This window comes from Lepidochelys kempii, chromosome 4 (assembly GCF_965140265.1).
Source record: "Lepidochelys kempii isolate rLepKem1 chromosome 4, rLepKem1.hap2, whole genome shotgun sequence".
NCBI classification, from domain to species: Eukaryota; Metazoa; Chordata; order Testudines; family Cheloniidae; genus Lepidochelys; species Lepidochelys kempii.
This window is the reverse complement of record NC_133259.1, coordinates 90,625,324-90,640,196: the sequence shown is the minus strand read 5'-3', so window position 1 is coordinate 90,640,196 and position 14,873 is coordinate 90,625,324. Positions and strand designations below refer to the sequence as shown.

Below are 14,873 nucleotides of genomic sequence, written 5' to 3'. Positions count from 1 at the left end.
TCATGTACAAGAAAACAGGAAAGGCTGGTTTCTTGACTTGTCTTTCATGGGATTTTTAAAGTATTAAATCTGGCTAGATAAAATTAGTACAAAATTATAAGAGATTTGTGTGAAATACAAGACACAACTCAATTTTGTAGTGTAGTGTTAGACTGCCAAATTAAGTGTAAAAATGTAATAAGAAAAGCCAACGAGGAGTTTGAAGAACAGCTCGCCAAAAACTCAAAAGGTAATAACAAAATGCTTTCTAAGTACATCAGAAACAGGAAGCCTGCTAAACAGCCAGTGAGGCCCCTGGATGATTGAGATACAAAAGGAGCACTTAAAGATGATAAAGTCATTGTGGAGAAACTAAATGAATTCTTTGCTTCAATCTTCACGGCTGAGGATGTTAGGGAGATTCCCAAACCTGAGCTGTCTTTTGTAGGTGACAAATCTGAGGAATTGTCACAGTTTGAAGTATCACTAGAGGAGGTTTTGGAATTAATTGAGAAACTTAACAGTATCAAGTCACTGGGAGCAGATGGCATTCACCCAAGAGTTCTGAAAGAACTAAAATGTGAAATTGCGGAACTGTTAATTACGGTTTGTAACCTGTCCTTTAAATCAGCTTCTGTACCCAATGACTGGAAGATAGCTAATGTAACACCAATATTTAAAAAGGGCTCTAGAGGCAATCCCGGCAATTACAGACCAGTAAGTCTAACGTCAGTACCAGGCAAATTAGTTGAAACAATAGTAAAGAATAGAATTGTCAGACAAATAGAACAACATAAATTGTTGGGTGAAAGTCAACATGGTTTCTGTAAAGGGAAATCATGTCTTACTAATCTACTAGAGTTCTTTGAAGGGGTCAACAAACATGTGGACAAGGGGGATCCAGTGGACATTGTGTACTTAGATTTCCAGAAAGCCTTTGACAAGGTCTCTCATCAAAGGCTCTTATATAAATTAAGTTGTCATGGGATAAGAGGGAAGATCATTTCATGGATTGAGAACTGGTTAAAAGACAGAGAACAAAGGGTAGGAATAAATGGTAAATTTTCAGAATGGAGAGGGGTCACTAGTGGTGTTCCCCAAAGGTCACTCCTAGGACCTATCCTGTTCAGCTTATTAATAAATGATCTGGAGAAAGGGGTAAACAGTGAGGTGGCAAAGTTTGCAGATGATACTAAGCTGCTCAAGATAGTTAAGACCAAAGCAGACTATGAAGAACTTCGAAAAGATCTCACAAAACTAAGTGATTGGGCAACAAAATGGCAAATGAAATTTAATGTGGATGAAATTTAATGTGGATAAATGTAAAGTCATGCACATTGGAAAAAATAATCCCAACTATACATACAATATGATGGGGGCTAATTTAGCTGCAGCTAATCAGGAAAAAGATCTTGGAGTCATCGTGGATAGTTCTCTGAAGACGTCCACGCAGTGTGCAGCGGCAGTCAAAAAAGCAAACAGGATGTTAGGAATCATTAAAAAAAGGGACAGAGAATAAGATGGAGAGTATCTTACTGCCCTTATATAAATCCATGGTATGCCCACATCTTGAATACTGCGTACAGATGTGGTCTCATCTCAAAAAGGATATACTGGCATTAGAAAAGGGCAACTAAAATGTTTAGGCATTTGGAATGGGTCCCATATGAGGAGAAATTAAAGAAGCTAGGACTTCTCATCTTGGAAAAGAGGAGACTAAGGGGGGATATGATAGAGGTATGTAAAATCATGAGTGGTGTGGAGAAAGTGAATTAGGAAAGGTTATTTACTTGTTCCCATAATATAAGAACTAGGGTCCACCAAATGAAATTAATGGCAGCAGATTTAAAATAAATAAAAGGAAGTTCTTCTTCACACAGCGCACAGTCAACCTGTGTAACTCTTTGCCTGAGGATGTTGTGAAGGCTAAGACTAAAACAGGGTTTAAAAGAGAACTGGATAAATTCATGGAGGTTAAGTCCATTAATGGCTATTAGCCAGGATGGGTAAGGAATGGTGTCCCTAGCCTCTGTTTGTCAGAGGGTGGAGCTGGATGGCAGGAGAGAGATCACTTGATCATTACCTGTAAGGTTCACTCCCTCTGGGGCACCTGGCATTGGCCACTGTTGGTAGACAGAATACTGGGCTGGATGGACCTTTGATCTGACCGAGTATGGCCATTCTTATGTTCTTAATAACTCACTAAACCCTTGTGGTTCATGGTGAGACTCAACTTTTGAGCTCTTGGGAAAATTATTATTGTAATTGTAATTAGCAACAGAGTTTTTAACTGCATTAATAGCTGCAAGATAAGTGATTGACTAGGTTGCAGGCTTTAATGGCTGATCTTCCTTTCACTCTGTTTCCCAGGGACAGTTGTCCTGCACTTTATCCCAAATGTATCTCAAAAGTGGTGTCTGAGTTCCTGAATTAAATCTCCTGGTATTTTTTCCCCCAAACCTTCTTTCTCACCTGGGGGAATCTAAGCTTCATACCAGAGATCTCAAAAAGGTCTTGAGTTTTTGTTTGGATAGGACTAAGCTATTTAGAATTAGTCTATGTTTTTTGGATCTTTTGACATTTATTCTAGAGAGTTTCATTTTCACTCGGCATCTATGGGTATGCCTACGCTTCAGGCTGGAAGGTCTCAATTTCAGCTCAAAGAGACATACCTGTGTTAGTTCTGATAGAGCTTGTGTACTAAAATTAGAATGTAGCTGGGTCCTGCAGGCGGCAGGAGGGGCTAAATACCTTAGCTCAAAGGACAGGCATATCCTAAACAGATTAGACTGTGTACTCAGATTTGTTATATGCTACTTAGGGTGACCGTACCTGAAGTTCTTAGTGCTAAGGCAGCAGCAGCTGCAGCCTTGAAATATTTCCATTTTGAAAATCTGTAGGACTGCAAGCTGGCTTTTCATTTAGACATTTACTTGACACTTCTCTCTAGATTTGATTTCTAGATTTCATGCAGGTTGTAGAAGAACAATTCTGCAATCTTTGTTTAATTAGAATTTACCAGCCCATGTTCCTGTGGACTGTGCTGCATGTTATACTCCCCCAAGTGGGAGTAAGCAGTGACCACCTTAAAGAAAAATAGTAGATTAGCAGTAACTATGGTTTTTGAGGATGTTGGCTCTGCATAGTTGTGCTACCAGCACACTATCCCCTGTTCCTCAGAGCTCTTCCCTCATGGGACCCTCGGATTAAGTGGAAGGAATTGAGGCAGTTGGGGCCACGTGGCCCTTTTATAGCCTTTAGCTCCAAATGTTTCATGTGTGAGGCCATTGGGTTGAGCCAACAGCTGTAGTGTTTAATAAGCTTTCTGAAGTTTTGCAACACTTGGGAGGCACAATCCACAAGTGAGATATACAGAGGCAGTGCTCTCTTGAACAACCATAGTAACTGACAAACTTTATATTCACAGGAGAGCCTTTATGCTGTAATAAATCCTACCTACAGCTAGGTAAAGGAGGGTTTCAATCACCTTAAATTACTTTAAAGTTGGAGTCAAGAGTTGGACCACTCTTTATGTAAATAGTCATTGCTGTTTGTATTACAGCAGAATTTTAGGATATGTCTGCACTACGATAAAAGACCTGTGACACTGCCTCGGCCGGCCCAGATCAGCTGGCTCGGGATGCCGGGCTATAAAGTTGCAGTATAGACTTTGGGGATCGGGCTGGAGACTGAGCTCTGAGACCTCACTAGATGGGAGGATCATAGAGCCTGGGCTGCCTAAGCCTGAACATTTACACTGCAGTTTTATAGCCCCGCAGCCCAAGCCAGCTGACCTGGGCTCTGAGACTCAGCACTTGTTTTTTATAGCAGTGTTGTCGTACCCTTTAGGGCCCAGTCATGCTACATGCTGTTCAGGCAGTTCCTGCTCCAAAGTTTAAAGATATAGTTCAGTGGTCCTCAACCTTTCTGTGGAAATAGCACATTCCTATTCCCAAAAGACTGTGGCGGGCGCCAAACACCCCGCTGCCGAAATGCCACCAAGAAGCGGCAGCAGAAAGAAACTTCGCCGCCAAAATGCCGCTGAGAAACGGCAACGCTTCTCGGCGGCATTTCGTCGGGCGGTTCTCCTGTGGCCGCGCTTGGCGGTAGCATTTTGGCGGCGCAGTGTCCTGTGGGCAAGAACAGCTGCCCCAGTGGGTGCCATTGCGCCCGTGGGCACTGTGTTGGGCACCCTGATGTAGTTTGATGGGCTTTATACATAGACTTAACAAATTGAAAGGTAGGATAGAAAGAGTAATTTAATACAGAAGTGTTTCTGAATAAATGAGCAGTGTACTCAATTTGTAGAACTTAAAAAAACATTATTTTAATTTTTCAGTAGTAGGAGTTTCAACATCCTGCCTGTTTCACTCATATTTGAATGGTTCTTCCTCTAAACTGAATAAAAAGATTTGGCAAGCGGTCTAGTAATAACTGTTCAAGAAATCTGTTGTCCCCCTTCATCTTAATATTGTCTCCTTTTTAAATAGGTAGTTATGCTTGTTCTAGCTTGGAAATTGGATGCACAAAACATGGGTTATTTCACATTGCAAGAATGGTTAAAAGGAATGACATCGCTGCAGTAAGTGCCTTTTAAAAGGTTATAAGTCCTAATTTGCTGTGGTAAATGTAATAATGTCAAATAATTTTTTGTCCAAAAAGACGTGTTGGATTAGTGCAGAAAGTCAAAGACTCTGCTCTGGAGAGCTAGACATAAATGTTTATTCTCGACTGTCTACAGCAAGTATGGCTCAACTGCAGACATCTTTAAGCCAATGTGTTCTTGCAGTTATGCTGTGCATACTTTGCTGACTAAATACTCATGGCTTAAAATGTCTGCACATTGGGCAAAATGCTCATGTGAAGAAGGGGGGTTAATATGTTCCAGACTGAAGGAACAAGTCATCTGTAATCAGGTGCTCTTTTGCCTCACCCCACTCCAGATCAGACTTCAAACTTTTCAAGTCTTAACCAAAATCACCTCTCCTTGAAGTTGCTTTATTCATACAACGCCGTATCTCAAACATAGTGACTGTTCTGGGTTCTAGTCTGTTCGCACAAATTATTCCCACATGCAGTTTAATTGCAAGGATTCTCAGTCACTCCTTGGCATTCTTGGTTCCTTACAATACCTACTTCCAAACGCACTTCTGTAGGAAACCCTCCAGCCAAGCTTCCTCCCCAGGCTTTTTTCCTCTTGGGGCTCCTCTTGGCAAGTCTGGTCTATCCCACACCCCAGATATGTCTCTGTCATTTTAGAGTAGACTAGTCTGTTCAAGCCCCAAAGTTTCAGAATCAATGTGGATTTGTTAGGCCACATTGCCAGGCTTTTTATAGCATGCAGGGTTTAACACATCAGTAGCAATAGGCTTCTTCGGTCTCATGAGACCATGCATATGTGCCCCAGGGAGGTAAAGAATTTACTCAATTGGTTTTATGGCAGCAGTGGCTGAAGAGACCCACTTGAGAGACAATCACTGATGCATCTGTCACATTTAAAGGTGATATTTTGATCCTTTGGGCTCTGCCTTCTGCGAGCTCTTTTCTCCTTTGCTAAGCCGGACTGCTTCATCTCGTAACTGTGAGACCTTTGTTAAGATCTTGTTTCCAAAAGCTGCAGTCCTTAGTGTGATCTTCCCAGGTATCCACATCAGTGTCCATTTCTTTGAGGTCTTGCTTGCACACATCCTTGAAACACAATTGTGGGCGTCCTTTGGGTCTTTTTCCAGATGCCAGTTCACCTTAGAGGATGATGTTTGGGATGTGCTCATCATTCATTTAGCACACATGCCCAAGCCAGTGGAGGTGTCTGTATGTGAGGAGTGTTTGCATGCTGGATATGCTGGTTTGTTTGAGTACCTCAGTGTTGGTGACTCTGTCCCTCCAGGAGATTCCAAAGATTCAATGAAGGCAATTCACATGAAAACTTTCGAGCCTCTTTTCCTGATGAGAATGTAAGGTCCATGCCTCACTCCCATACAATAGTGTGCTGATAACACATGCGCAATACACACAGATATGTCTCTGTCTTTGTGTATTCTGTCAGTTTACTGTCTTGCTCAAGTCTAGATGTTGTTGTGGTGGCTTTTCCAATGCGGATGATGTTGAGTTCCGTTTCAAGTGAACTGTTGACTGCAATAGTGGACCCCAGGTACATGAACTTGTTCATCGCTTCAAGTTCATAGTTGTTGATCTTGATGGAGTGTGCTTCTTCAACTCCTTGGCACATTATGTTATTCTTTTTAGGCTTATGGTAAGCCCAAAGTCTTGGCAGCTTTGGAAAAACTGTTCATGAGGTTTTGGAGATAGGCTTCTGGGTGGGTGGTCATTGCTGCATCGTCAGTGAAGAGGAGGTGTTGGATGAGGACCTCCAGAGTCTTGGTTTTTGATCTGAGTCTTTCAAGATTAAACAGCTTTCCATCAGATCTTGTGTGCAAGTAGATTCCCTCAGTTGGGAAGCCCAAAGCTTGTTTCAGTAGCAAGGAGAAGATGATTCCCAAACAGAGTTTGGGCAAATACACAACCTTGCTTGACCCCACTATGAATTTGGAAAGTCTCGGAGAATAAGCCATCGTATTGGACTGTGCCATACATGTTTTCATGGAAGAAGTGAATCATGGTTAAGAGCTTGGGGGTGGGGACATCCAACCTTTTCTAGAAGCACAAATAGTCTGCTTCTACTGACAAAGTCAAAAGCCTTTGTGAGATTGATGAAGGCTTTGTAAAGGGGCCTTTTTTTCCCTCTGCATTTCTCTTGTAGTTGTTTCAGTGAGAAGATCATATCAATAATAGACTTTTCGGCTCTCAAGCCACACTGTGTTTCAGGATAGATTTTGTCTATAAATAACTGTCAAATAACTGCAATGTTGTGATAGTAGTCAAAGCCTTGTAAGGAGAGGAAAATTGCAGTGGTGTAACTTAAATCAGTTTTTATATTGGTGCAAATCCTGTGTAGATGCTTTTACTTCAATTTGAGTGGCTTACTTAGGTTTAACTTAAACCTGCTCCCAATCAAATTAAACTTAAAAAAACTCCTACTCTTAAACCAAAATAAGAATGTCCATACAGGGGTTTGCACCAGTTTAAATAAATCAGTTTCCATTCACACCTTAGGTTAAACTCGTGCAATGTTCTTGTGTAGATAAGCCCACTGATGTGTATTTAACTTTCATGGAGGATGCATATAGAGGTGGGGGAATGAAAACAAAGCTAAGTATATTTGGGATATCTTTTTCTAAAAGTTCAGATGAAAATCTAGTATTGGATTATAAATAGCTTCTCTTTTTTGTAGATGTGATGCAACAGAGAAACTGAGAAATTCCTTGGATTACTTGAGATCCTTATTAAATGAGCCTACAAATTTTAAGCTAATTTATAGATATGCATTTGATTTTGCACGGGTGAGTAGTCCAGGACTCAGTCTGACTTTTATTATTGTTGCTTTCTGTGGGTTCACTTTCACATACAACAGCTACAAGTTTGGGACTAGTTGTTCTCAGGATGCCAGTTAAGACTGCTTCCAACGCACACAAATGTTCACTCTTTAAAATTGATTTTGTGTGTTTCCAGATACTGTGTATGCCAAATATCAACATTGCAGAGGGGGAAAAAAGGGGGGAGGAAGGATAGTCCAGTGGCTAGTGTTCATTTTGGATGCAGTAGATCACAGGTTCAATCCCCTGCTTCACTAAAGACTTCCTGTATGATCTTGGACAAGTCAGTTGGGCCCTGATTCTATGCCTATTGAAGTAAATGGCAGTTTCCATTGACTTCAATCACACAGGATCAGTGTCTTGGTCTCTATGCCTTAGTTCCCCATCTGTAAAATAGGAATAGTACAGTAGAACCCCATTTAACTGAGCCTCTATTATCTGGCTTTCCATATTAATCGAACCACCAGCTGCCTGGGGCTGACAGTGGGTCTCAGGCTGTCAGCTTAGATTTCACCAACCAGTTATCAGGTGAACTCCTCAGACACTATAACAGCCTTAACAAGGAGTCTCAGACAGTCCCTTTGGAAACTCTGATCTAGCTCAACATCTAGGGGGGCATACCTTTGTGATAGATGTTCCCTTACACCAAGAATCACAGCAATATTCAGGTTACTCCCAGTCCCAAAGGACCAGGCACTTACACCAGGTCAATTGCACCTTAGATATCACACCAAAGACAGTGCTTGTAACCAATCCTATAATGACTATATAAAAATTTCTGAAATAGGAAAAGGAAACAAGAGAGTTATTTACAAGTTAAAGCAGGTAAACATATATACACAAATGAGTTACAGTCTTAAGTTTCAAAAAGTAATAGAAGCTTCTATAATAAGCAGGCTCTATATGTCCTTTAGGGCTAACCCAGGCTCAGCAGCTGAGGCTCTCTTGCTTATACCTGGAAACACTTGGCCATCCCAGAGTCCAAGCAGCATATAGATAATCAGTTACTTCTTGTTAGGGGTTTTATTCTCTTCTTCTCATATCCTCTGAGCTGCAAACTCAGCTGATGGAAGGAGTCCACTTGCATTACTCATCTTCACAGGGAGGACAGCAGGACAACAAAAGTCTTTTGTCCTCTTGTTGATGGTATGTAGGGAAATTCCAGTTGCAGTGTCCCACAATAGATTGTATGATATTGAGGGAACTTTCCTTTTGGGGAGGTGTAACATCTTCTCTTGAAGATCAGCCCTTCATGCTAATTAATGTCTCTCTCCTGTCTGGTGATTTACAGAGTCACAGGAGCTCACAATGTAACTGTTCAAATTTTGCTTTACAGTATGGGATACAGATGTTATAAGTGAGATTAATGCATGTAGAACTCAGAAGCATCCAATAAAATCTAAACACTAAATACATTCTTAGAGAATTCTAATACTTGTTTTAATAATACTAAGAAACAGGTGAGCCAGACTTATTCCAGCTACGTATTTGTCAGTGTTCAGTTGAGACATGGGGACCATGAGGAAGTACAGGCGAAGACCAGGTCTTCCAGAAAATGTTGAAAACTTGCAATAATGACCACTCATAGAATTACCCAACTTGTCAACATTATAAATATCAAAGAGAGGTGACCTAAGCAACTGCAATAACAGGAAAGGTGTTAACCTTGTTTGTCACTGAAAGAAGTGTTTCTGCAATATCCTCTTAAGCAGTATAAAGGAGGTGAATGAAGCAAAGCTAAGGCAACAGCAGGCTGAATTTCCACCCAGAAGACCATGTGTCGACCAGATTTTCACTCTTTAAGTGGCTGCTGCTTCCAGAAAGTTCTGAAATTGTACCCCAAGAGTGGCTGCTTCATCTACAGTAGGGATCCTTGAACTACAGTTAGTATGAAAAGTAACTGGTCTTTCTATAGCATGGCCAATTGCTGTAAAGAAACATAAAGTTTTCATTGGGAAGTCTTACTTTGTTGTATATGTTAAAACAATACAGCGCTTAATATACAGGTTGCCTGCAATTTAGCAGTAGTTTTCATGATGTGCCAAGAGTGAACAGTGATTTAACTACTGGTGCAAATGAGAAATGTTGAGATACCATTTTAACTTTGTTTCTTCCCTTCCAACAGGAAAAGGACCAGCGCAGCCTAGACATAAATACTGCCAAGTGTATGTTAGGACTTCTCTTGGGAAAAACATGGCCTCTTTTTCCAGTATTCCACCAGTTCCTAGAGGTACACAACAAAGTTTCAGTTTGAAACAGATTTATGTTTTACTTGTTTTTTCTCTGAAATATTAATATTTGAATGATGATAGTACTAGTAGACGACTGAATTATGACTCGGTGCTTATTTTCAAAGTTGTCATTTTGTAAATTCATAACACTTAAAATGCAGCGTCCAAGCCCTAAAACTACACTTTCCATTGGTTTAGAGCTTCAGTCATTATCCTTTGTTGCATTTGAGTTCTATTAAAAACCTGCAAATTTGAAGTGATTTTTTTTCACATTGTAAACCCCAACGTTGTTTTAGTAACTTACACTTCTTATCTTAAGCAGCAATCAAAATACAAAGTTATCAACAAGGACCAATGGTGTAATGTGCTAGAATTCAGCAGAACAATTAACCTTGACCTCAGTAATTATGATGAAGATGGAGCATGTAAGTATTTCTTCGGTTTTCTCCATATGCCCCAACTCCTGCAGCCCCTCTTCCAAGATTTATGTAAAATACAATTATTTAATCTCTCTACAGGGCCAGTGTTGTTGGATGAATTTGTGGAGTGGTATAAGGGGAAACAGATGACATAGGAGTTTACTATGCACAGCCGCTCAAGAGTCACTGTTACCACAGTTGTCAACCATTAGCCATAAACTGCTGTTTGTATCAAAGCGCATGCTGCTTTTCTTGCACTGTATCCCTTTTGCAGGGAACTTTTGGTGTTTGCTATTTAACAGGCCAGCTATGCTTGCTGTGTAGCATTGTTCTCTTTGAAGGCTGCTTTGCATTTTGTATTTACACTACAGATTGGTGAGCTTGCCAGCATCCTCACTGTGATTATGTGTATATTGCTGTCTAAATTTTGTATATGTGTATAAAAAAGCTTCACCTAGGGATTATTTCTGGAGAAATGTATTGTAAAAATAATGTTGTGGCATATTTCTAGTCATCTTCAATGAACATGTAACTTCTAGTTTTTGTTTTTCATTTGGTCTCAAATGTAGCATTTCAGAAAACAAAATTAAGACTGTTTGAACATAGTTATCATGAGGAGGAACTGTTGGCAGTTCTAATTTTACTGTTTAAGATGCCAATTTTTGAGACAAGGAGAGGTGCATTATGATTTTCTTCACAGGCATATGTCAAACATCACTTTTGTTTAGTAAGAAGTATTGATGTCTTTTTTATTATTAATATTATTAAAATTGTAATAGTTGTACATGCCACAGATGATTTCCACTTGGAGAAGAAAGTACTGGCTTTTTAATGTCAAAACTGCAGTAGTTTGAATATAGGTACAAGTGAACAAATTAAAGTACCTTTTAAAAATGGGTTTTAGACTTTTGTAAATTGCCTTTGGCATATTCCTTTTATTTTTGGTGTACCAAGACTGTTCAAACTATGTTGCTACAAAGTAAAATTTAAACTTTTTATCTAAAATTAGTGTTTAGTTGGGGAATTAAGGCTCATTATTCTCAGCCAACAGTTAAACCTATGTTTAGTTTTTGTTTGTAACTTTAGTTAGTCTTTCCCATGCTATAATTTTGTGTTTTTAAGTAAAAAATATATCGAATAGTGAAAGCTTAAGGGATTGGATTTTCCTGGCCAAATGTCCATTGCAGGCAATGGGCATATTAAACACCAGCATTAAAAATTTAAATATACAATACCGTTAGTAAGGGCCACTTCTTAATTTCATGAATTTGATTATTTGTATAGGAAAGTTTTAGCCATTTATTTGAGGAAAATGAGTGACTGGGATGTGTTTTAAGTTCTGTATTTTGTCATGTCATCTTTGACTTCCGTTTCCTAAAATAACATCAGTATTAATTTTTTTTAAATAGATTGTCATAGTTTCTGGTGCTATTAAACTTATTTTGGTCCCAAAGATTTGTGAAAATGGTCCCAAAATGGTATATTTTAACAAAATCAGCCACTGAATATTTTGGAATAAAGCAGTAACATTACTTTGCTGCAGAAATATTTTTAAAGGTATTAGCAGTTTTGAAACCTTTCTAGATTGTGATCCAAAAAAAGTACCTTACGTTGAATGTGAAATTTTCAGCTGTACTGAAAGCCCTATTCTGCTCTTACTAAAGTCACTGATACAACTCCTGTTTACTTCAGTGTGTGCAGAATTAAGCCTAGTTGACCAAAAGCATACTAATCTTGCAGCTCTGGACCAGAGTCATAGTTGCTTTGCTATTAGTGGTCATTTTGTGTGTTAAACTTGTTTTTTCCCTAATTCAGCCACCTGAGACAAAAGTTACATATGTATATCCAGTATATGCACATATACTGCCTTCCCCCACCATGTTTTGTCATGGGATTAAAAACAAACAGAAATCTTAAATTTCATAGGGACAAAGCATACATAATTGTTGCCTGTTTGTATGCTGTTACGTTATAACATGACTTACATGTTTGATGCCAGTTTGCACAAGTCAGTAATTAAATGGTGTGTGGTATTTAATGTTTACAATAAGTCTCTTATTAAAACACATGTGTTTTAATAAGACTTCTAATGTAAATGTATATATTGCAGTGAGTATAGCCATAGGGAAAATATCTGTGGAGCTACTGGTTTAGTTCTTTTAAAAAGTAAACTTGGAAGCAATATAGCTTGTAAAATTAGGCTAAATAGTGGTTGCTAAAAAACTAGGTAAAATACTATAAGTGTTCTTACATGTTAGGCTAGTTACAATTCCAGACAAGTTTTTAGCACAGTGGCACAGTTAAAATACAAGATTTGTTGCATAATGAATTTTATATGTCATGAATAATCTGGCTTCCAATAATGGAGGCAGAAGCCAAAGAAACTTGTAATCATTATTATAGATATAACTGTCATAATCAGGGTCAACAGAAATCTGTTCAGATCACTCAGATGTTTTTTTGCAGATTTTACTGTGTTTAACAGAATCTAAAATTTAATTACCCCCCCCCCCACACACACACACACACATGCACTTTTTATGGATACTTGTGCTGGGTAAATTGATAATATACTGCTCTTATTTGCTTTGCATACAGTCCATGGGGAGCAGGGCCCAAGGAACTGGTTATTGTGAAACAGGTTAATAGTGACTGAAAATACATACTTTTTCATCTGCTTCCAGTTGCCTGTACGAGTCTCTTAAATCAAACCACTAACATAGCTGCAGATAATTTTCACTTTTGTTGGCATTTACAGTGTAGAGGCCAAAAAAAGGAATGGACCCAAGACTGAACTAAGCCTATCCATGTTGACTAGTTAATGTATGGAAACTTGCACTCCTGTTGCTTGAGCTGTATTTGGTCTGTGGGTAAACAGAGGACTTAATTCTTCATGCCTTTTGGTGATAAATCTCAAAAGCACTACCTTTTTTTTTTTTTTTTTTTTTTTTTAAACAGTGGGAACTCCCTAAACAGTTCACTTTGCTTTTTGTTCTGTACACTTTTCTTTAAATGTAATGAAATGACTGGCACTTCAGTTTATTCCTTTTTTGGCAGGAGAAGATGCACAAAATTCACCAACTTCTTGGCCTTGAAGCTAAATCTGAGACATAGGTCATTATGGCAAAGTATTGCAAGTTCTGTACATGTTTTTCTGATGTAAAATAATTGTGTAGTTGCGGTTTAATGATTTGTGTGTTAACTTTGTTTGGTATTAAAGAGAAATGAGGCAGTGAGTTGGTTAGTGAGGAAATTAGTACCCAGATGCTACAGTGCTTGGCACCCTATAAATACTTAAGATTGGTAGATGATGGGCTTTGTGAGAGTTCCTTATTTAATAGATTTTAAGGATAATATTAATTACAGGAAAACTTAACAATATCAGATTTACACATATGATTCCTTCTATCGCCAAATAGACTAAAACAATCTAATACTAACAGATGGGAACTTGCTCCATTTAATCCTATGTATTACCTTTATTGCCTAGTCTAGATCAACCTACCCTTTTCTTTCTTTAAGGAAGTCTATTCAAGAAAGTGGCAGCTCCAGTTTTCAGTCTAAACAACCTATTTTAATGTTTTTTAAACTACAGTACAAATTTGGAATGAATGCATGTAGTGTATTTTAACCCTTTAATCATTAAGTTTTTGACTTCTTTTTATAGAGAACTGTAGTTTCCTGTTACATCACATACTCATTGTTTCATTATTTCATCACAAGATGTGCCTAGTGCAATCAATTAGTGAGACCTGGCATGGGGTACTGACTTAATGTTCTGCAGCCTTGTTTTTGGAGGGGTAGAAGTATACCTCAATTTTGCTAGGATTTTTCCAGATTTCTGTTGGCCCTTGGTCACAAGCCTAACCAATTGTTAAATACTCTTTGAAGTTTATACAGACAGCTTTAAAAGTTAGCTTGTGCCCCTCATTTTAATTATAACTGCTAAAATACCTCTTATAAGCCTTATACTTTCTCCTTTCATATTGTTGTATAAGTGTATAGAATCTATCCACCAACTAAACTGTAGGTTATCTGTAAATGAGACCAAAATGTGGGTTGATTTTGTGTTATCACAAAATAGTTTTTACTGATATTGCTGTTACAGGAACAGCAGTTAACCTATAACTGTGAATGCTTTTATGTCTTAGGTATTTGCATCTTATATGAGGTGTGCTAAAGTCCTGTGATTCACAACCTGACTAAAGAACTGTTATGCCACCTTACCTGAGTTCAGCTGATTGGTTTTTAGGTTTTGCTGGAGTTAATGTAAAATGATATCCCACAAATAAACGGTATTTGTGTTGGTTTCAGAAACTGACTTCAGATTTTTCTGTGGCTCATATTTCAAATATTCGCTCATCTGAACTTGCCACACAAGGTGTTGGTCTAGAACTGCTTTTACTATTGAAGTGCAGTTGCAAATCTGTTTTTGAGTTAGTGACCAAAAAAATGCAGATAAAAATAATGACTAAGGTTGAGGCAGATTTGAGAGCTCTATTCTTCCTTGACTGGATCTTTAGCAGCTTTTTAAGGTATGGTTCCCAAGCCTCACCACTTTTCAAACTTATTTTAAAAGTGATGAAACTTGTTCCAGAGAAGCAATGCCTCAGATATATTTGAACTAATAACCAAGGGTGGGCTTGTTTTCTACAGTTTAAGAATGTAGGCTACTGCTTGTATTTACTCGCTAACTTGAGCCTTGGTCCTCTGTAGCAACAGTATCTTCATGCTACTTCCCAAATAGGCTTGGGGGAGCAATTATTTATTACAAGCATTTATTTTACAAATATATACAAACTCCTGTCAGG

At 38.6% G+C, this 14,873-nt stretch overlaps 1 protein-coding gene across 9 annotated transcripts in view; it reads left to right on the top strand.

Annotated features, from left to right (window-relative positions):
- Positions 1-14,379, top strand: part of DCUN1D4 (defective in cullin neddylation 1 domain containing 4) — a 73,487-nt gene extending 59,108 nt beyond the window's left edge. For all 9 annotated transcript variants that reach the window (XM_073342079.1, XM_073342076.1, XM_073342082.1 and 6 more), the window contains 5 exons: positions 4,470-4,561; positions 7,271-7,379; positions 9,538-9,642; positions 9,966-10,068; positions 10,162-14,379. In XM_073342079.1, the coding sequence (XP_073198180.1) occupies positions 4,470-4,561; positions 7,271-7,379; positions 9,538-9,642; positions 9,966-10,068; positions 10,162-10,217 (465 nt within the window). In that variant the 3' untranslated portion in view covers positions 10,218-14,379. The remainder of the gene's footprint in view (positions 1-4,469; positions 4,562-7,270; positions 7,380-9,537; positions 9,643-9,965; positions 10,069-10,161) is intronic.
- The last annotated feature ends 494 nt before the right edge of the window (positions 14,380-14,873 follow it).